General features: G+C 39.5%; 1 protein-coding gene across 2 annotated transcripts in view; it reads left to right on the top strand.

The window, feature by feature from the left end:
• The window catches only part of ZC3H12C (zinc finger CCCH-type containing 12C), a 42,997-nt gene that overhangs the window by 11,174 nt on the left and 9,182 nt on the right, over positions 1–22,641 (top strand). For both annotated transcript variants that reach the window (XM_041487223.1, XM_041487224.1), the window contains exons 2-3: positions 9,248–10,014; positions 21,421–21,560. In XM_041487223.1, the coding sequence (XP_041343157.1) occupies positions 9,320–10,014; positions 21,421–21,560 (835 nt within the window). In that variant the 5' untranslated portion in view covers positions 9,248–9,319. The remainder of the gene's footprint in view (positions 1–9,247; positions 10,015–21,420; positions 21,561–22,641) is intronic.

The following is a 22,641-nucleotide window of genomic DNA, read 5'->3' as shown; positions in this document are numbered from 1 at the left end:
AGGCACTCTTTACAGGTTATTTAATTCAGTCCTTTGTATGGATGTAGAGTGGTGGTTTTTTTGTCTGGTTTTGACTATGAGTAGATCCAGTCTAGAGCACCACTTACCACTCCTCAAAACTAGGTGAACTTCTTTCAAGTGTTCTACTTAAGATATTCTATTTATTCATATAACTTGAAAATAATTTTTTTTTTTTATTGCCACCTTGTAATTTTGAAGGTAGGCATCTCCCTTGCAGCTCCCAAGTCCAACAGTAAACATAAGTTTTTCACCTTTTTTTGGGCTGAGTTTTGTCTGTAGTCTATAACCTTAATTTCTATTTCATAAATGCAGTGGTACATGATTGATTTAACTTGTGCAGTGTGTTCTTGCAGAGAACATCATTTATTACAGGAGGCTTAGCACAAAGTTGTAAAATAAAAGATAATTGAAAGATGTTAATGGGACAAATTGTCTTTCTAATTACTGCAGTAATACCACTGGAATTACAGAATTACAGAATGACCATTTTGTATGCTTGCATAAAATAATTTATTTTTAAATAAGGCTTTGCTTTCAATGTGTTTGAAACAATATTTGACTGGAACTAGCAGCTTTTCTGGAGGGTTTTAGAGGGTTTTTTCTGCCTTATAGTATTGCTTCCCCAATATCTTCAGCCTCTGCTGTCTGAGTTTCCCAGCTGCTCCAGCTCTCCCCGCTTTGGTCTCTCTGACCCTTCCATGTGTGCTTTTCACACCACGCTGGGCAGGAGTGGGAGGGAGGATAAAGGGGATGCTCTCCTTCCCACCCCTCACCCAAACCAAGAGATGCCCTGGTCTGTCTCTCTCTGCAGCATCCCGTCCCCTTCACTGTGCCATTCTGAAATCTCCTTCCACCATGGAGTCTCCAAGCCCATCACCTCCAGGCAATTCAGGATTTTGTGCTGGCCTGCTGTTTAATCAAGTGGCACTAAGGACCTGATAAGCAGTGTGCAAAATGTCCCATACCTAGCAGCCACAAATACAAGTTTTTATAGCTTACTCATCTTGCAAGACCAGAAATTTGAAGGAGCTGTTACATTTGCTGGATCTGGATTTAATTTACTACCTTTTTGTATTTTGAGTATCGTAATAGGAAGCTGTTGAACTCATTATTGGATTTGGAGGTTTTAGCACAAAAAGTAGAACTTGCTTTGTCCCTTTGTGCTGTGTACCTTGTGCTTGCTTTGTACCTTCTGGTGATGCTCTTAGGCACATCTGCCTTTCACAGATGTGATGGCACAGCCCCACTGTTTCATACAGTGTCTTTCATACAGGTGAGCTCATCATTCCCACAAGGAAGCTTCATGTACTTGATAAGCCTTAATATGAATGCTTTTCTGTCATCACAAGCATGATTTAATAGGGTGATCTGACACCTTGTAAACCTTCAACAACCCACCTTTTAGGGAAAAGCTGAGAAGATGCTTCCAGAAGAGGCATCTGGTTTAAGTAACTGATGTTGTGCATAAGATAGAATTAGAAAATTCTTCTAGAATTGAGAAGACTAATTAGAAATTAGTCTTCTTAATTCACCCAATTATAACTTACTAGAGCATCTTCTGTAAATTTAACAATATAACATAAGTCTTCAGGTTGCATCCATTCTTATTTTGGTCATAGTGCTGCAGCATGGTGTTTACATGAACTTTAATCTGCAACTAAAGTTTATCCCTGGTTCCCTGAGGACATGCACTTGGTATGTGGAGAGTTTGGGGGTACATGAAACAGGGTGGTATTCTTATTGTTACTGTAGAAGATGTAGAGGGGGCAGGTCTTTGCTAGTGAACTTCTTACAGCATCTTTTTTAAGGCAGTTTTCTAAGCTGGGCAATACACTCGCACTAGTTGTGGTTGTAGAGCCATAAGTGCAGCACTTCTCTGCCACAGAGTTCTCTGTTATAGATGTATGTAAAGGGTATCATATGTGTCTCTGCAAAGTAAGCATCTCTGTATTGCAAAAGAAATGCCTGGCTCTAATCAGGGAGATAACAAATGACTAGTGATAACAAATAGCCAAGTGATCCTACTTGCATTTAAGTGCAGTTCTTGGACATAGGTGAACTGGTCTGGCTTCCCATTTTGCCTACAGAAGTTTTAATATGCTTAACGTTATCCAATACCGGCAACTGAGGTAGTCTAAATACCACAGCAGGGACTGATTAGCTTTTTCAGATCACTGCTTTTATTCGCTGTTTGCAAAGAGGCTTAATCCAGTGCTGGGGATCAGGCGTCCCACTGTGCTCGTGGGTAGCTTTCTCTCAGTCTTTGTGTTCACAGTGGCAGAAATTAGTGTGGAGTCTCCTCCTGCCTCCGACTTAAAAGCTCCAAAATTGTGGTGTTAGTAGTTGTTTTTAGGAGTGTTTAATGGACAGTGTGGAGAAACTATGGTTGGGGTTTCTTCTTTGAAGTTTAATATCTAGGCACCTGATAGGTGTATCAGTGTAATAGCATGACAATGTGTAATTTCATTTAATGTGTTGAATTGCTTTAATATCCACATAAAGCTTGGAAAGTTACTCTAAACAGTTCTAACAAACCTATTCTCCTTCTTTTCTTCTGTTAAATCACAGTAGATATTTCCCAGCAGTTTGCCTGTCCTCACAAGCAGAGGGGGACAGCTGGCTCTGTGTTTCTCATTATTGCTTTTAGTCATGTAATGATGCTGAAGTTCAGTAAATACACTTTTCTAGTAGTCATTCAGATGAACATTTGCAAATGCAGAATCTCTTCCTTCTGTGTGTTAACCTGTCTTCAGCTGAAGTTATCAGCAGTAGCAAATTCTTATTTGAAAGTCCACAGTGTACCACCTTTTTTAATCAAGCATCAAACCTTGCTACAATTATGTTGCTAAATGTTTTTGTTGGGCAGTGGAAATATTGGGCAGTGAGGGGAGATGTGCACTGGAGTTTCTGTGTGGATTACTTCAATTGAAAATAAAAGCAATAAAGAGCTGGCTATAGCCTAGCTCCAGACTTCTGTTCAAATATTCTCTCATCGAGAAGAGATGGAAAGATCTTGGCATCTAGAACCTATCTGTGAAAAAGTAAAAGAGGAAAGCAATTGTGTTGCAAACCAATATAAGGGACTCCAGAACAAAAGGGTGGTTTGTAGTTCCTTTCTGTCAAGTGGGCTAATGTTCCAACTGCTTAAAAATACCCATTATTCCATTTATTAATATTATGTAGTTTTAGTTTAAACACTTTCACCCCTCCACTGAAATTATCCACAAGTACTCTTAGAGTTGTGTGTAAATGCAAGTTTGTTGCAATTATTGACTAATGTAGAAAAGTGTCAGAAAATTCAGAATGCAATTTCTGAATGCATTTTAGTATTTAGTGTGGGCTCCTTTCTTACCTCCTTGTGCTTTATACCACTATGATTAATTTTGCTAACAAGAAAAGGGACTACAATAGCTCCTGATTAGTTTATTTTTCTTTAATATTTTTCCTTACAAAGAACATTTTGTTTCCATAATAGAAGGGGTAATATTCCTTTATATATTTTAATAGAAAACTTAGAATTTTTACTACTTAAAAAATAATTCTTTTCTTTGTTTCATGAATTAGAAACAATGAGGAGAAGCTGAAGTCTGCCCAAGCCAGGTGTTTCTTGTTGGCAGCCTGCTCCCTAATGACTCTGGCTCTCATACAGCAGCTGCCTGCTAGTCTCTTTTGTATGGCCTATTGTTGCTGCACACCCCTCGTTAATACACATGCTGCCCGGGGCAGACCCTGAGAATGACATCAACTTGCTTATCTTAGAAACCTCCGAACCTGATGCAGGATGGGGAGGTTGCCTTGCATCTGCCCAGCCAACTAATTGTGAGCTCTGCCGGCCGTGATTGGCTCCGCGGCCGCTCAGTAGTAGGTTAAGCAAAGACATCGCGGGTCCATCTGTTCGTCCATTCATTGTTCTGCTTGCTTGCCTGAAGTCTGCAGCTGAAATCGTGTTAAGGAGTTGCTTCTGGAACAGCTAAGAGAAACCAATGTCTGTGTGTTTTCCAGCCAACGTAAGTATGGGGGCTTCTCTCTGCACGAACGGGATGGTTCACCTTTCTGGTGTTGCAGCCTTATCAGTTTGCATTTGGACAACGAGCTAGCCTGCGTGTCAGCTGAGATTTGCACACTTTGGGTGTCTCTTGGAAAAAGAGGGATAGAAAAACAGTTATGTGCTAAGATTAAGTATATTAAAGAGCATTGACTCACACTGCATTCTATTAAGGAACTTTTGAAAGCATCAGTAATGGTGCATTTCCCAGAATTTGGAAATGGTAGGAGTAGCCATCAACAGAATGAATTCTCTAGCCCAATGGAGAGAAGGAGATGTTTCAACTTCTAAGTTACAGATATTTACCCTTTTTTGCAAATAAGCTGTTATTTAAATTGTGACTAGTAGAAAAAGCTCTTAGAATGAAGAACAGAATTAGACACCTTTTCCATTGTGCCACACCTTGGGTGAAATTTGCCATGTTTGTGGAAGTAGGAAGAGCTCCATTATAGGCTATCTGAAGAGACTGACATGTAAGATTGAGCATGAGGGTGCTTTCAGATAGGAATGTGTTACAGTCAAAGGTTTTGAGTTTTTAAAACTGGTTATCAGCATGTCAGATCTAGTCTGGCTGTTTTTATAAAGTTTCTGATCTGTTTTGGTTTATATTTTGCATTCAGACGTTAGGCTGAAGAACAAACACTCTGTACTCACACATGAGCCTACGTTCCAAGGATCCTGTAAAAAAAAAAAAAGTCCAAAACAAAGACCTTCATATATCAGTTGAGAGGGAAAGAGAGCATATAAAAGGGTTAAAAAGAGGTTTGCATTTCTACCACATGCCCTATTGTGTGAACATATGCATGAGTCTATTGAAAGTTTTCAGAAGATGGGCAGGCCACCAGTTGCTGGTCTCCTGCAGTTCCAGTAGACATCTGTTGCCCCAGAGCATTAACCAATCTGTTCAATGGGACATCCCTCCTTTGTTGGATAGAATGATGCAGACAACAGCACTCGCTCAAATACAATGGTAATTAAATACATAGAAACTACAGCAGTAGGTATTTATTACATATTCATTATTTTATTTGCATTGTTGCAGTATCTTTATCATTTGGATAACAGATACGTTCTTTTTTTCTCTTTTCTGATCAACTCTGCACTTCTGTTTGTGACAAGCAGTGAGGGTTTCAACAAAATTATTTCAATATTTTACATTTTGTGTTTAGGAGATTTAGAAAAAATCTACCTATGTGAAAACATGTTGAACACTTTCCTTGTAGACTGTATCTTCAGAAACTTGTTGATGGTCTTCTGAGAATAAACATTTTCTTTTATATTGTGCCACGTGACATTACTTTTCTCTGTTATTTTCCTCTGTGAACTAAATTTGCATTAAATGACTTCTTTTATGCTCAACTGTAAGTGGAAAGTATTCTGAATACACAGTAAAAGATGAGGTGATCTGCTAGCCCACGTCCCTTTGAGAAATATTTCTGTTTTGTGTGGAGGTGAACCGATGGGCTGATTGTTGTTAATGGCTAGTGGAAAATAGTGGCAACTTCTAAGAAATGGTAAAATGTTATATTTCTATAATGAAGTGATCATCTGGATTGTTATATTTATACCTGATAAATGTATCTGCAGTACTTTAAGCCTTTAACAGTGAACGCAGTGTGTGATACTGTCGTTTCAAATAGGCTACAGTTTAAAACTTATATTATCATAGATATGTGTAAATTGGGAGTTACCTGTTTTATTAACCTTTTCATAAATGCACATTCTTTTACTGAGTTGTGGTGAGCATAACCAAAAGGGAAAGACTTTAATGACTGGAATTTTTTGGATGATTTTTGTTTATCTTTCATTTAAGTCAGAATTCATAGTAGACGCTTTTCTTAGCTATATTGCATTGTATCAGTCAGCATGCTTTAAAACCATATGTGTGTAACAAAAGCTCCTTGTCAATAAAGGAATTCTTAGCTACTGTTGCTCCTTAGATAAATGTGACCTTTTCTGGTTTTCATGAGCTTCGTTGTCCTGTATAGGTACACTAGTGTTTATTTGGAATACAAATTCATTCAAATTGACTGCCTGGCATGTTGCTCTTCACTAACCAAACCAAGACAAAATAATCAGCAGCATTCAACAGTGACATCTGATTTTCATGGTTCTAGTCAGTGAATCTCATAAAGGACATCATGATGGGAGCTCCAAAGTGTAATGTTTCTAAGATAGGCTACTGGCCACAAATACAATATGCAAAGTTTCCAGGCATTGTAAAAATTTGTCTGAAAATAAATGCAATTTTCATGCAGGGTTTAGGCCAAATGGCAGGAATAGTGTACTGCTTATGCAAAACTATTTCAGAAATATTTAGCTTTGGATTTACAGTACAAATACAATTTTAACTATGCTTTTAAAGCAATAGTATAGTGACTATATATTATCTGTGGGAGATGTTAAAGCTGCTGCTTTTATTATTCTGTTCTTTAAATAGCTTCTGAAAAACAGTAGAGTTCTTTGCAAAACAAGCAATTATATATTGAAGCATAATGGAGATTGACAGGGAAATTAAAGCAGATAGATGTGAGGCTGATTATGTATATATTCCTAACAATGGACCAAGCTCAGGCTATGGTCATTTTTCATATGCAGTTGATGTGCAAATCATCTAAAGTACGTTTCATATGGTGCCTAATCTTCAGACACATTCATATGCTAGTGACTTCTTTGAATCACACTGGAGGGTGTTATGATTGTAGTTGCTGTAAAGCACTTAAACTTCAAGAAAGAAGTGATTGGAGAATGACTTAAGTATTATTTTAACTAACACAAAAAAAAAAAAAATCCTCTGTCTAATCTATGCACTTCAGGCTTTTGGTATTTGATGCTGTTAATATGCAAACTCTTCTTCCCCCCCTTCCAAAAAAACCCTCCCTTCACTTTTAGTTCAGTACTAAAATGACATTTCACAGTACACGGATTTAGGCAGTGACCCATTATCTCCCTGTATTCTGCAGCAGCAGTACATGAGCCAGCTCAACTTTTCAGTCCAGCTTAAAAGTATTGCCCATTAACTAGACTTCCTCGAGTCAGAGCAGATTGTGGGGTTGGTGGAACAATGATGTCGGGGCTTCCAGATTGGTTTGGCAGCTGCATTGTTCTCCGAGGGGAAACCAGACGCACTTAAGTCCCGCTCTCTTTCATGGGCTTTTGTTCATACCAAATTATTCTTTGGCTGTGCTAGTATTCATGATGGTATGTTAAAGGAGCGCATCCTAGCAACTAGAGGCTGGTTGCTAGGCAGCCTGGCTTCCAATAGGGGCTGCTTGTTTGCGATTTGTTTTAATTTTTGTGTGTGTGTGTGTGTGTCAGTTCTATGAAGGCCACAGTGTTGGTTTTTTGACTGTATCTTTTTATTGGAATATTGTGATTTGTTACTACCTCTGTGCTATTAAGTGTATTATCTTACTTAATAAATCACCGTGTGAAAAGGTCCATTTCCTAAATTCTTGTGGTGTTTAATCTTTGGGTTGCTTGAAATCCTAAAGCCTTGCGTTAAGAGAAGGCAATATTCATTAATGCACTGCCTGAGAACTACAGCCCTACTGCCTTGTAGCAAGATAAGATCTAAATAAAACTTTGTTTTCTTCCTTATTGGCCTTGATAGGATTAAGGTGTTGGAGATGAAAGTGCTGATGGTAGACAAGATATATTTATTTTAAGTAGAAATGTTTAGGTAAAGTAAGATTTTTGTGCCCCATAACCAGAACGCTCTACCACAATGGTGATGTCTTGGCACTCCCTGCCTATAGAATCTACTTTTACTGAGCCATGGATTGGACTGTTTGTTTGATTCTCTCTAATCGTAAACCTGGATTAATTTCTCTGGTGCACACTCACACATCATTATCGCAAGAAGAGGAAGGTACACTGGATATTAAAAATACCCCATCAGTTTTAAATGGTCACCTGTAAGGGAATGGGAGAGTTAATGTGCTTGCTGACAGAAATTTTAAGTTCAAGTGAAGTCCTTTGTCTCTTGCTTTATATTCTGCCTTACAAGATGGAAGTGTGAAAGAACTCTTTGTTTCATAGTCTTTCCTTAATTTAAATTCTTCTTTTTCATGGTAACCTTGCAGTACAATTGGTCCATATGGTCCATTTTTATTTATGAGAAATAATTTATGTTTTATTTTCTTTATTGAAGCAGTTAGCAAAGATTGCCATTTCAAAGAACAAAGTAAGGGAAAGAGGTAGCAATCTGCCTTCAAATGTAGGGTGTTGAAGTAATGTTTGTGATGAAATGGGTAACTAACTTCTGTATAACTACTGCTATGCAGAATTACTTAAGAAAATCTGATATGGAGAGTATATGAAGTCCAGAAAACTGCAACCTCTTTCTTCCATTCTTCCTAAATGACTCATATCTATACACGTATAATTTTGGTTTATCAAAAAGCTTGCAGAATTCTAATGCAGGAGCTGAAAACAGCTTTTAATTTTGTTGCTTTGTTGGCTTGATGAATGGTCTGTTGGAATTAGTGCAAAGACTTCCATTGGCTTTATGGGCCATTAGATCAATCCATGTCCCTAAATGCTGTATGTGTTAGTAATACAACACTCTGTTGAGAGCAATTAGTCTTTCTTGACTTAATTATCAGTTTATAAGGGAATTCAGAAATAGTTTGAGTGTATTCAGTTGAGCTGATAGTGTCTTTCAGGGCCAGTAAGTTTTTATTTAATCATGTTTTCTGTTACTAATAAGCCAGAGAATCTAGCACTATGCTAATTTCTTTCTGTTCAACATACTGCAAGGTATTTCATTCGAAAACCTTTTCTAGTGTATTTTATAGTCACCTTTTTTTTGTTGTTACAGCATAGTATATGAGATACAGAAGTATCTCATAGTTTTTAAATAGTTACTTTACTCCTGTCTCTACATTACAGTAGTAAACTTGGAGTCTTTGATTTCATATTCTTTCATAAATCCATTTCTAGAAATGTATAAGTAAAAATATTTGATACATTCAGAAGACAGGTGGTTAGTTATTTATCCACCTAGCTATAGATATTCCTTAGGAAGAGTTTTTTCCACAAAAAGCCTTCCATGTTTAAAAAAAAAAGAAGTTCTATTTCTCAGCTGCAAGAGAATAAATGCAGTTCTGAGGAAGCAGCAAGAAAATAGAAAACAAGTAATGCATGTAACCAGTTGCAACATTTTTGTTTTCTCTTTAGGAATACGGAACACTTTATATTCAGGAATACAAGAAAAACAGCAAAGTGGAGTCAAGTGCATGCAGCAGCTTCATGGGCTTGAAGGATCATCTGGGGCATGACTTAGGCCACCTTTATGTGGGGAGCACTGGCACACAAATAAATGCAATTGTACCTTGGTCAATGGCGGAGAAGCCAACGATGGATAAGATTAATTCTAGGAAAGAAGACAGAGAAAAGGAGACATCTGAAGAGACTTCTGGAAGCTCCAGCTGTGACTCCGAAGAAAGCACAAATTCTGATAATGATTCAGAGAGACTGAATAATTCTGCATCAGAGTCACATTTATTGCCTAAGACTCATCGACAGCTGTGCCGATCTCCTTGCTTAGAGCCTCATATATTAAAAAGAAATGAAATCTTGCAAGACTTTAGGATAGAAGAGGCTCACATAGTACCTAAGGAAGTCAAAAAGCCTCCTGATGTGGTGAAAGAATATCAAACCAAACTGGAGTTTGCACTTAAGTTGGGTTACTCTGAAGAGCAGGTTCAACTTGTACTAAATAAACTTGGTACTGATGCTTTAATAAATGATATTTTGGGAGAACTTGTCAAACTCGGGAATAAAACTGAGACTGATCAGACTGTAACTAATGCTAACACTAGTGTAATGCGTGAAGCGTCTTCCATAGAGTCTCAGAGGTCAGAGTCTCCACTGCAGGAGGATGTGACAGAGGATGGAGACAACCTGAGGCCAATAGTTATTGATGGCAGCAATGTTGCAATGAGGTATGTGACCATGAAGGTTTTGCTTTTCTATTTAAATGGAAACGAAAGGTTCTTACCATCAGTTCAAGCACTGATGTTTGGTGTAACTGCCTTAAACTGTATGCAGGGTCTCTTTTAAGTGTCTTTGTCAACCACACAGTGTGCTGATACTGTAATAAGGCCACAGGTCTGTAGGACTTCAGTGGTGTACTAGTCACTGTTAGAACAACCAGAGGTTAATGCCATTGTCCCTTTGTAGGCAGATAGCAAATCTCTTCTTCTCACTGCCACTCTAGTCCTTAATTTTTGGTAGTCACCATTGCTACAGGCAATTGCTGGATGGAGTTACATACAAAAAGTTACAGCAAACGTGAGATTCCTTAAGATTATAAAATAGTGATGTAGAATTAAGCAGCTTAAGGGATACTTCTTAGCTGGCTAATCTGTGAGAACTGATCTGCCCATAACATTGGTCTTGGCTGTCAGTTTTGGAATTAGGTTTTGTTGCCATTAATTGTTGAGATTGGTATATAAAAGATTACTTTCACTTACATGCCCACGGATAGCACATTTACCTGCCATGTTCACTGATCCTGACCCAGTCATCTGGGTGCATAACAAGAAACTTGCCTGTGATGGTGAGAGGTTCATGCTTCATCAGTAATTAAAGAGAGAAGGAAATGGCAGAGAGAAATGCTGAGAGATTAGGTTTTTATGGCAATATAAATGATTAAATGATAAATTGATTGGTAAGTGATTCAGTAAGTCATAAAGATTGTCTGATTACTAACAACAAGGTTTAGGAGGTCGGTTTTAGTTTTCTGATGACTTGATGTGGTTTTCATTACCTCAGGAATAAAAGTTAATGCAAGACTTTCCTGGGCTAAAAGAAAACCCCTGGCATTTCCATGATACTTTTTTTTAGCTTCTAATCAAGTCAATTACCTTTAAATGAAGCTTTTTAAAATGAAATTTAAATATATGACTTATTTATGCCAATATGATGGGTTTTGGTTTTTTTAAGTAGAGGAGTTAGCACAATAAGGCAAGGATATTACTTTTTTAATATGTTATATTCCTGTGAGTTCTTTTTGCTGGATGTGTGGTTCCTTATCGCTTGGTTCAACTTGAGTTGTAGAGGAGGCATGTGGAGTTGAACAAACACGATTGTGGCACTCAACCAAGAAGTTACCTAGCGACTTCTAAAATGGGGTTTTATTATACTTCACATAAATCCCAAATGGTTGTGTGTTAGCTAGTTAGCACAGCTCAGACTTGGTGGGTGGACATAGGTTCAACTTCTCCTACAAACTGTACTGAACACATTCCAAAATTAGCTCCAGATCTGTAATTTTTCCTTAATGTTTATTCAGCTATTAGCATAAATATTTAGGATCTGCCTTCCTATGTTAAATTTACTTTCTTGACCACCTGCATCAAATGAACCAACTATGAATGTATGCGATGCATGCTGCAGGACCTTAATAGAGTAAATGTATTCATAGAATGGTTGTTCTGTATCCAATAATCAAATTATCAGGTCTTTACTTGTTTTCTGCCAAATGTAATCACAGAATTATTCCATTTGGAAGGGGCCTTTGGAGATCCGTACACAGAGCTGTGTCATTGCAAGGCCATGTCCAGCTGGGTTTTAAATGTCTCTAAGGAGATGGAGAGTCAACGTATTCTCTAGGCCAGTGTTTGAATGCCCTTATTGTAAGAAAGTTTCCTTATTTTATGTTAAAGCAACATTTCTTGTATTCTATTTTGTGCCCATTGCCTTTTGTTCTGTCATTGGACACCAGTGAGAAATCAGTTTCTGTTCCCTTTATTTTTTCCAATCCGGTATTTAGACACATGGATAAGATCTTCCCTCTCTAGGCTACAGTCCTAGATCTCTCAGCCCTCCTCCTTGTATGAAAGGTGTTCCAGTCCCTTGATTAATTTTGTTGTGCTTCACTGGCCTTTCTCCAGTGTTGGCTATGTCTGTCTTGTATGGGGGAGCCCAGAATGAGCCTAGCACTCCATATGCATGAGTAGAGAAGGATCCCCTCCCTTGACCTGCTGGCAGTGCTTGTCCTAATGCAGCCCAGGAGGTTGTTGGCCTTCTGTGCTGCAAATGCACATTGGTGCCTCATGATCGGCTTGGTGTTCACCAGAACCCCACTGTCCTTCACTTCAGAGTTGCTTTCCAGGTGATCAGCCCCCAGGCTGTACTGATGATTAGCATTAGACCTCAGCAGCTGGAGGATTGGCATTTCCCTCTGTTGAATTTGCTGAGGTACCTGTTGGCATGTTGCTCTACCCTGACCAGGGTCCCTCTCAATGAGAGTACACCCATATGGTGTTCTCCTCCCAGCTGAGCATCCTGCAAACTTGCTGAGCATGACTCTGTTCTTCTATCTAGGCCATTATGGAGATGTTAACCGATGCATTCCCCCCCGCCAGTCCCTAAAGTACACAGACACTGATTGACCTTCAAGTGGACTTTATGCCGCTAAACACCTTTGAGTGCAGCAGTTCAGTCAGATTTCAGTCCATCTCTGCTCTAACTTTGTCCCTACTTCCCTAGTTTGTCAGTGACACTGTGTTAAGAGAAGGCTGCTACAAGAACAAAGCTGTACTCTAACTTTGTCCCTACTTCCCTAAGTTTGTCAGTGACGCTGTGGTAAGAGAAGGCTGCTACAAGAACAAAGCTGTCAGAAGCTTTATTAAAGCCACAATAAACTGTGTCTGCTGCTCTCCTTATCCACTGAACAAGTCATCTCACCATAAAAGCCTGTGAGGCTGCTCAAGCATATTTCTTCTTCAAAAATCCATGCTTACTGTTCCCAGTCACCTTCATCCAGTCTACGTACAGAAATGGTTTGCAGGACAATTTGCTCCATCACCTTTGCAGGGATCAGGGTGAGGCTGACCAGCTCTATAGGTCCCTGAATTACCCTTCTTTCCCCCCTTTAAAATGGAAAGGATATTTCCCTTTTCTAGACATCAGGAATATCCCAAATCACCACAACTTTCAAAAATTGCCAAGAGAGGCCATACAATGTCAATAGCCAGCTCCCTTAACACCTATCAGCCAGGGCCCAGAAGCTTGGCAATATCCCATTTCACTGTTCCCAAAAGTCAGCTGAGGGAAAGTCTTGTCCTGCTACTTTTGCCCAACTTCCTGCACATTGCTGTGGGCCAGTCTTGAGCTTGGCATGGGTGATTCTTGAAAAATCCACCATCTCTCCTGGGCACTCTTCTCTGCATGGGATACTCCTCAGTAGGCCAAAATCTGCTTTTCAGAATTCTGATCTTATAATCCTGCTTTTTGCCTTGCTCTGTCTTGACTGAATCTGCCTCTCACGGTCACTGCAGCAGAGGCTGCCCCTGACCTTCCCGTCTCAGTCTCCTCCCTTGTTTCTAGGTATGAGGCCCAGCTGGTGCACTTGTTAGGTACTCAGTCACCCATGTTAAGAAGTTACTGCAAAAGCACTCCAGAAACTTCCTGGATTACTGATGCCTTGCTGTGTTGGTCAGAACAAAAGCATCTTTGCCAACTGGCTGGTTGGTCCAGTGCATCCCACCTTTTTCTAGAAATCAGTCCTTGGTTAGGAAAGCCAGTCCCATTTATGTGAAAGATGAGTCTCAGCTGCTGACGTCTGTTGTGCAACCAGTTTGCCCACAGGATCTGTCCTTTCTCCTTCAAGAAAATAAGTACTAGTAACTAAGCACTTCAAATACTGGACAGATTTCAGCTTTTACATGCAGGAGAGACAGGAGTTCACTTGCAGTTCAATCTTCTTCAGATTTCTGTATGTAAATGTCCAGGGTCCTGTTATGTATAGCAATAAATTGTCATAGTTTTGTCTTTGCTCTTCCAAGCTGTGGCCAATGAGTTCACTCTGGAATTGCTAAAGGAAAATGGGCCTGTGCCCTAAGCAAGACCGTAGGTAGTCTTTTGAGATGTGTTCTTGGAAGCCTTCTCACAATTTATCACAGGAATGGTTAAACTGTGATCTATATTCTTACTCACATATTGTTGTAATGCACATACTTGATGATAACATTTGCTATTAGAACTATTCTAGAGAAGAGCTACTAATTTTCATTTAAAGGATGTATTTGATGGGGAGGGAAAGTTTTATGGAGAAGGTTGGGGTGACTGATGTTCAATAATTCAAGTAGGATGAGATGACTGTCCTCTTCTGGAAGGATCAAACACTGTGCTACCCGGTGTCTCCATTCCATGACTAATTAAGGATGTAGTTTCACAAGACATCCGGTGAGTGACACAGAGTGATTTACTTTTAGGCTTGCCTCTATCCCACTGCCAGGGCTGCTTTCCTGTCTGCATCTCATCTAGTGACTGGGTGGCTGCAAAATGAGTTGATTCACCTTCCTAATTCAGAGACCAGGGGAATCAGAAAGAATTATTTTTCCATTAGACCAGTTAACATAACCTGATGTTTTTGTCATTGGGAGAACAACTTGATCCGACACAAAGGCGGAAGAATATGTCTGATTATGTGACTGGATGTTCATATTTGTGGAACTGGTTGCAACTAATGAGCTGATGGATTCATGAATTTCTTTTGAGCAGCACGGAAAAAGGCTTGGGTCAGAACAACTTACTCTGGCAAGCCAGAGCCCACGTGTATGCCAGTCGTCTGGTGACTACTCCTGTTACAGACAAGCTGTTTTAGCAAACTGTAGATTCAGAGAAACCCAACAGTCAGTTTTTCTACCTTTTGGTATCATTTGGAAAGCTTTCCTTAAACTTTCATATGACACTGCTTATCGTTTGTGCATTAAACTGTAAGTGAGTCATCAAATGCATCTTTTGTATATCAAGTTTAAAGCTATAATATGGTCTAAATAATATGAATTGGCTGAAGTTTTAAAAACAAAGAGAACACCCTCTTTCAACTGAATAGCAGAAAGGAGGCTTTTGCAAGCTATGACTTGAAGAATTGCTATTTAGCTTCCTATAGGATACTTCAGGTCTGGTCTTGTTTAGTTATTCTACCTTTCTTGGTGTTGAATTAATCTTTTTCGGAAGAGGAAAGATGCCCACAGTTTAAGCCTTAAACATCAAGGTTTTTTGTTAGAATACTCTTATAGATGAGACTGATTTTTCTGTGTATATAAACTTAAAATCAGAGCTGAACACCAAATTAGATAATCCCCTAGAGCTATTGTGGACCTTGATAATTTTCCCTGGGTGTCCTGGGTGCCTTCAGACTTTCTTTGCTGACTGTGAAAAGAATGTTTCAAATATATATATAAATTTATGCTGAAAACTTATTGGCAGAAAATAAGTTTGCTTTGCCTATAGAAAGTGCAACATGAAGATAACAGTGATATAAAATTATTTGATTACTTGCTTTATTGTTAGTTTTAGACAACAACTTCCAGAAGTTTATGGGCAAAGGAATCAAAGTATTTTGATCATGTTGTTTTGTTTTTCAGATTGAAATCAATTGATCTTGTTTTGGTCAATTAGATTCCTCTGAAAACTTTACCCTTGGGATTCTCAGACCATGGAGGTTATACATTTCAGCTTCCCTTTCTGGGAAACCTTGGCCTGTGTATTTAAGTGGTCCTTGATTGTGCATCATTGCACAAAGGAAAACACAGCCTGAGATAAATAGTGTACTAATTTTTGTTTGGGAGGAGGAAGATGCTGATTTGGGGAGTTGGTTGTTAGTTAAATACAGTCCCAGTTTTAAGACAGATATTTTACAATTTTCTTCCAGCTTTCATGCCCAGCCATCCAGCCAGCTGTGGATGTTGTAGGTGCTTGGTGGCATCAGAAACACACACCCATGCCTGACAGTCATGGGCAGAGTCCCCAGTGCCATTCAAGAGTGGCATTCTGCTGGAGAAGGTATCACTGGGGTGTCTAACCAGTGTTAGACATCTCTGTTCAGACAGAGCCTTGGTCCCGGGTGTTAACCCTGAGGCAGGTCATTTGGCTGTACTAAAAGGTTCACTGATACCCTACTGACACAGAAGGTTCTCCACAACGACATCCTTTGTGTCAGGATGGTGGCTCACTTGTCTTATCTATGCCATGTGGAGTTTTCATGTGACAGTTTAATTGCTCATTTATTTTAACAAACTAGCAGTGTAGCTGCATTAACTTCTCCTCAGATTGTTTTGCTGAGTTTGGTAGATGTGGTTGTATCTTGGTACCTTGATTCAGACATTCATCTTTCAGTACCACTATCTATCTATTTTTTTAGTTTATTTTGAGAAGTCACTGTAAGGAATAGATAAAAATATTCTTCCAGCAAGTAACAATCATATGGATAGGAGCTTGTCACTGGCAGCTTTGAGCGTAGCTTCTCTTTGCCTGTTTTGACCTGGAGTGCTGAGTGTGTGGCTCGTGCTCCAACAAAGACTGACGTGCAGTTCTGGCTGGAGACAGCACCTGCTGCGCTTGGAGAGTGCTCCAGCATTGTAAGCCCTACAGGCAAAAGGTATCTTGAAATATGTGACAGCTTCCAAGGCTTTTTTCTTTAAAACACCTCAAAGCATTGAAGTAATTTGGGCTAATGGGAAAAAAAAAAAAAAACCACAAAAAACATTTGGCACCTGTTCTATCTGCTTCATGTCAGCACCAAAATATACATATATAGAGGGAGCAAATGCGGGCTCAGGTTAATGAGAAATGGTATAAATGAATCATGTGATGAGGAAATTAGTAGAGCTTAAAAAAAAAGTAATTAAAAAGGGATGAGGCCAGTTACAAAGCCAGGCTGCCAGGGTTATGAGTCACTGGTATGATACAGGATGGAAATTCTTCTCTGTCCATGCTATGGACTGAACACTCTTCCTCCCATGATATGGTAGAAGAAAATAGTTTGGTAACTCTGTAATAACTTGTAATGGGCAGGTATGTGTTGTAGTATTGTTCTTGCTTTTAGTCAATATGCTTTTACATGGTAGGTGTGTGGATGTGTCCAGATTTCAGTTGTATAAAAACTTGTAATGCAGCAGACATTATTGTAGACCTCACCTCTTGTCATCAATGTGCATGTTTTCTGTAGCTTCCAGAATCTGAGCGTTGGTTTGGGTGTTGTGTTAGAGCACACTAGAAGTCTTGCAGGTAATTCTAAATAGTCTTTTAAGCATGTATACCACAAGTCTTTCCAAGACGGTCACTAGGAAATCTAATTTGGGGTCTAGGAAGGAAACAGAAAATGAAAGTGAAGTGTTCTCATCAGAAGTTTTACACTTTTTACTAATTCTTCTGGCTTAGAAAATGCTTGGTTAATTTTTTTGCTTAGGAGACATGCTGCTTTATTTTCCTTCATTTAAAAATAAAATTACAACTATCAACAGACCAAATATAAATATGATGGTAAAAGGAATCGTTCATACACAATGTGAAAAAGAAATAGGTACTTCTAAAGGAATATACTTTATCTTGCAACTGAGAGTGGTGGATGAAAAATAGTCAGCAAACAGAACCAAAGCACTATAAACCAGTATGTAACCCAGGGCTACAGCTGTCAGCCTGACTGGTCTGAGCTTTCTCATATTCCTAATGACTGGAAAGAGATTTTTAAAAGGAAGTTTCTTGACAAAGAAGTACAAACATTTCTCATCTTTTTCACAACTAAGAAGAAGGAAAAAAAGTCAGAAGCAGCAGCATGATTTCAGTCTTTTCATCATATGACGTATGATAAAGCTGATGAAGCACAAAGATCACAAAATGAAGAGCATCAAATCTGCCTAACAACAAAACAAAAGAACAAATTTTAATTGCATATCTCTTTCGCAGATTTTCTCACTAATGATTTCAATTCCTTGGAATTTGTATCCACTCAGATCCAAGCTTAGGCATGTGCCTGAAAAGGAGCAGAAAAAAGAGTGAAGATTTATACAAGTTATAAATTCACTTGTTCAGCAGTGCAGAATAGCTGATATGCATTGTAATGCATTCCCCACTTCTGTTTCATACAGTTTATGTATATTTAAAATTTCTATTCTGGATGAAAGAATTTTAATAGTCTGTACTATGCAATAGAAAACTAAGGAGCTGAACTGACTGGTCCTCCCTTTGCCTTTAAAAAGCATGGACTGAACTACAACCTGATGGAAAGCAATAGGCAAGAATGTCCCTTTTTTCCCAAGAGTCCAGGATTTTTTCCTGAAATTATTTCTCAGATTTGCCGAAAGAAACATAGCACTGCTAAAATGTAGTCTAACACACCATTTTTTCTTTGTCAGGAGTGAAAAGTGGATTTATCCACTTGAAACCATGGAGATTGTTTAGCGTAATCAAAGTACAGTGATTCCAGTGGAATTTAATAGCTGGAACAAGATCTTCCTGACTATTTTAAAATGGATTACAATATGTTTATGATTGCACCCAGCCTGCTGATAGCATGAGCAGTAATCTCTTGTCTCAGGCTTTGCAAAGGAGCCCTTATGGCTGCCCCTCAGGCATTCAATGTGCACCAAGTGTCCCAATCTTGTGTTGTCAAGGGAAGATGGAATTAGGGCATGGATTAAATACTGTTGGCCATTTTTGCTGTGCATTGTGTGCACGTGCACTTTAAGTGTGTCACATCTGTGTGTGGTTTGGTTTCCTATTCCTGGTAAGTTCTGAAATACACAGAGATACCTCTTGCAGCCAAACAAGCAGGAGAATAGTGGTATAGTATAAAACAATGCCTAGAAAAAATAGTGGTCTGTGTTTTATTATTACAGTGTTGTTATGATGTAATACAATATTGTGTGATGTGATCATAGAAAACAGGGAATGTGTTACTGCAGAGGCCCATAACTGTAGCTGAATAGGATATTGAGGTACATAGATACATTGTTCCTGACAGTGTTCCTAGTGTAGCTGTAAAGGCACAGAGGATGGGCTTAAACTATCCTTTGAGTGCCCCATGGCAGCTAAAATCTACAAGCTTGGATCATTATGGCAACAGTTGCAATATCAGAGTATACGCTTATGTTTGCAGGTACTGTCTCCAATTTCTTTACAAGAGGAAGTAGGACACTTCCTCACTTAAATCCAGTTAATGGTAGTGGGCCCTTCGTTTCCTTTTTCTTTTTTTTTTCCCCTTTTGTTTGGATCTGTGACGTTCAACACAGCCTTTGCTGAGAACGATGCTTTGTAAGGAGTGTTAGCCATGACTCATTCTCTCTTGACTCAGGTGCAAGTGCACGCCACCTCCTTCACAGGCTTCTGAAATCAGAACATTTTTGCAAAAGTTTTCTCACTTGTTTGGCACTTGGTCTGTTGCGCAATTACTCAAGCTCCCAGTGTCAAGAGAGACACAGCAGTGCTATGTTTTAGAAAGGTGGAAAAAGTAGGTACTTACTTTCCTACTGAGGGGGGAAAAAGTTTTTAAATAACTTTCTGGTGTTCTATTTACCCCAAAGCGTGGAAGGAGAAAGGGACTTCTAAAATTCCTGTGGCTATCTGTCATAATATTGTCCCTTTCACTGATCACAGACAAAGAATTGTCTTTTACCCTTCTGGAAAGCAGATTGTGGCATACCTGCTATACATGACAAGCCAGCCAAGTGAAAGGTGATGGCTTCTTTCTATGCCCCTGTGTTTCTTCTGCTACACAGAGCTGCAGGGTTGGGAGGGACATCACATAAGTTGCTTGTCTTCTGTACATGGTGAACCTAGATAGGCCTCAGAGGAGCTGTCTGCCTCGTTCTGCAAAGTGTCCAATGAGGAGATCCCAAAATCCATGGCCAGACTGTCCCACAGATCAGGGGGAAAGCTTTTACTAATATAGTGCTTAACTGTTCCTAGCTCTAATTAAGAACTTTTCTGTCCTTATCCAGTGGGACTGTAGTGGGTTGGCTGTGGCTTGCCTCCCAGCAGAATGGGAGAGAAAACAGGAGGAGCAGAAGCAAGAAAACCCATGGCTCAAAATAATGACAGGGAGGTCACTCATCATGTAATTTTTTATGTCAGGCAGACTCAGCTTGGGCAATTCAATTTAATTTACAGCCTGTTAATATAAATATTTAATTCCAAATCAGATATTGGGAAACAAAAAAGACAAACATTAAAATATTTAGGGGAAAGACTGTCTCCCCTTTTCCAGGCTTGCTTCACTCCAAACATGTGTCCTCCTCACTACCTCACCACGGCATCACTCTTACACCTTGTCACAGCTGCAGGTGGCAGTCAGTCCTTTCAGAGCAGCTGTGAGCAGTGCAGGGAACTACGGTCAGAATGTCACATTTTCTCTCTGCTGCTCTTTCCTTCTTACACATTTCCTGTTCTCTAGTGTGCAAGTCCCTCTGGGGGTGTACCTGCTCCTCATGAAGCAGCTCCACATCCTCATGCCGTGGTGTTCCCTCATTCCCATCTCCTGCACTGTGGAGCTGGCTAGAGCTGGGTGTGCCCATCCTGGGGCAATCCCAGATTTTTCTCACAGCAACCACCCTGCAGCTCCCTACTCCCAGAACCTTCCTATGGACACCCACTGGTTGATTGCTGTTCTCCCGTTCAGTTACTTCCTATAGATGGAAGATTGGTTTGTTCTTCCACAAGCTGCTTTTTTTTTTTTATCCAGATTAGCTAAATGTGCTTCATTCAGCTTTTCCCCATAGGTCTCCTTTCACTTTCTTTTGAATCCTTTCTATTTCATCTATGCCTTTTATAATGTCATGCCTGAAACTGGATGTGGAAGTAGGGCAAGGACTTGTCTGCCTTTAGAACATGACATAATTGTGTCTCTTGCCTTACCCCAGACAGTTATTGCACAACAGACACATATTTTGTTTTGCTTTTGTCTGATCACAGTTAATTGTCTCTACACAGCATTTTAAATACACATTAATTTCTCCTTCTGAAGTACATACTAAGCACATTCTTAGTTTTGCCAGTGTTGATTTTGGACAGTCTCTCCAGTTTGCCTAATTTGTCCTGTTGAATGCCTGCCATCCCATCCCCTTGGGCTTGGAGGCCTTCTCCTCTCTCATTCCCCATTCACACAGGACCTTGTGGAGCTCCTGCAGCAGCTGGCTTTGCTGTCCCTTCCCCTGCGGCTGTGCACACCTATGCTCATCTGCTACCATTTCCTAAGCACGGTGCACTCTCATGTTGGTATTTTGGACCTCATGCTTTCCTTCAGCAAGTCTTTCAGCTGCCTGTTACACCCCATACTTTTGGGTGGGCTTTGAGGATTGTTAAAAACTCCTACTTATATTTTTCTTTGCATGTCAAATCTGTGTACAGGTAATAAATATGTTTGGAAGATTTAGCAGCCCTCTCCCACACCATTTTGGAAATGATGGCTGTGTTTGGGCAAGGCTCAGACAGAGTCCCAGCTGCCTTTAGAAACCATGGAGCAAGTGAAGAGCATGGCTATGACATCTGCATTTTACTGAGCTCCATTTATGGTCATAGAAAAAGTCATCTAATAAAGAATTTTAATGTGTGTGTTTCAGCCATGGGAACAAAGAAGTATTTTCTTGTCGAGGAATCAAGTTGGCAGTAGATTGGTTTTTGGAAAGAGGCCACAAGGATGTTACTGTGTTTGTGCCAGCATGGAGGAAAGAGCAGTCGAGACCAGATGCTCTTATAACAGGTAAGCTCCATCTTTGCTTGTTTGTTCAGTGCTTTGCCCAGGAGGAGTGCTGCTGTTCAAATGAGTAAATCTTCATCAAGGCTGTAACAGAAAGTATCTTTGGTGCAGTAATTTCATTGTGATCTATAGGCAGGAAAAAGACAAAGCAATGCCCTCACCAAGTCCTCCTGTTCTGATCATGTACTTAAGTTTCTATACCATTGCTACTTACTTATTGAGGAATGTAATTGCCTTTTTTAAAATCTGCTGTGTCCATGCAGCATTAGTAGCAAAGACGTTTGAAGTTAGTAATTTGTTGGGTGTTACTTCTTGTGGTGAGCAGATTCTGCCAGGCTGGCCTGACACTGCCCATGCTTTGGGTTATGGGAATTATCCACAGAGAAAGGGCATGGTTCCCCTCTTTGTCATTACTATTAGCAGATAGACAACTTTTGAAAATTTTGATTTTGAACGTGTTTATCTAGAAAAAAATCTGGTATAGAGGTATTTATTCCTTCATTAAACTAACAGGTTTTTTGTGAAGGCTGGAGAGACATCCTCCAACTGCCCTAAAGTTGAAATAGAAAGGAATTGGGCGTTAAAAAACCCCCTAGAAGTTAAAGAGGAGGAAGGGTTTGTTTATTTTAGCTGGGGGCAACACAGCTGCCATTAAAGGTGGGAAAACTTTTGAGACTAATATACATTGCTTCTAAAAGAATACAGAGCATGTTTTGATTGCCACATGCATTTTCAAATATCTGGAAATATCCTCTCAACACTTCATTCCATTTGCTTGATTGCTACTAGAATATAGAGCGTTAACACAAGGAAACGTTTGGAAAGCTGCTGTTACCCTGTTGGCACTCGCAGTGTGGAGCCTTCCTCTTGAAGCCATTCTCTTTTGCTTTACTAGTGTTTGGGGTGTGAGAAGAGCATTGGCTAAGTAATAAAAATTTGACCACTTCTAATTGTGACATCTGCTTGAAGTGTGTGTAGGGCTAAATGCCCCAAAACGTGTTTCAAGAAAGCAGCAGAGCTAGAATTGACCTAGCAATGGTCAGTTGTCTAGCAATGGTCAATTATTTAGCAATGAGAAATCAAT

The sequence above is a fragment of the Pyrgilauda ruficollis genome, unplaced genomic scaffold (genome assembly GCF_017590135.1).
Source record: "Pyrgilauda ruficollis isolate IOZ18807 unplaced genomic scaffold, ASM1759013v1 scaffold8, whole genome shotgun sequence".
NCBI lineage: Eukaryota > Metazoa > Chordata > Aves > Passeriformes > Passeridae > Pyrgilauda > Pyrgilauda ruficollis.
This window is presented reverse-complemented; position numbering and strand designations above follow the sequence as displayed.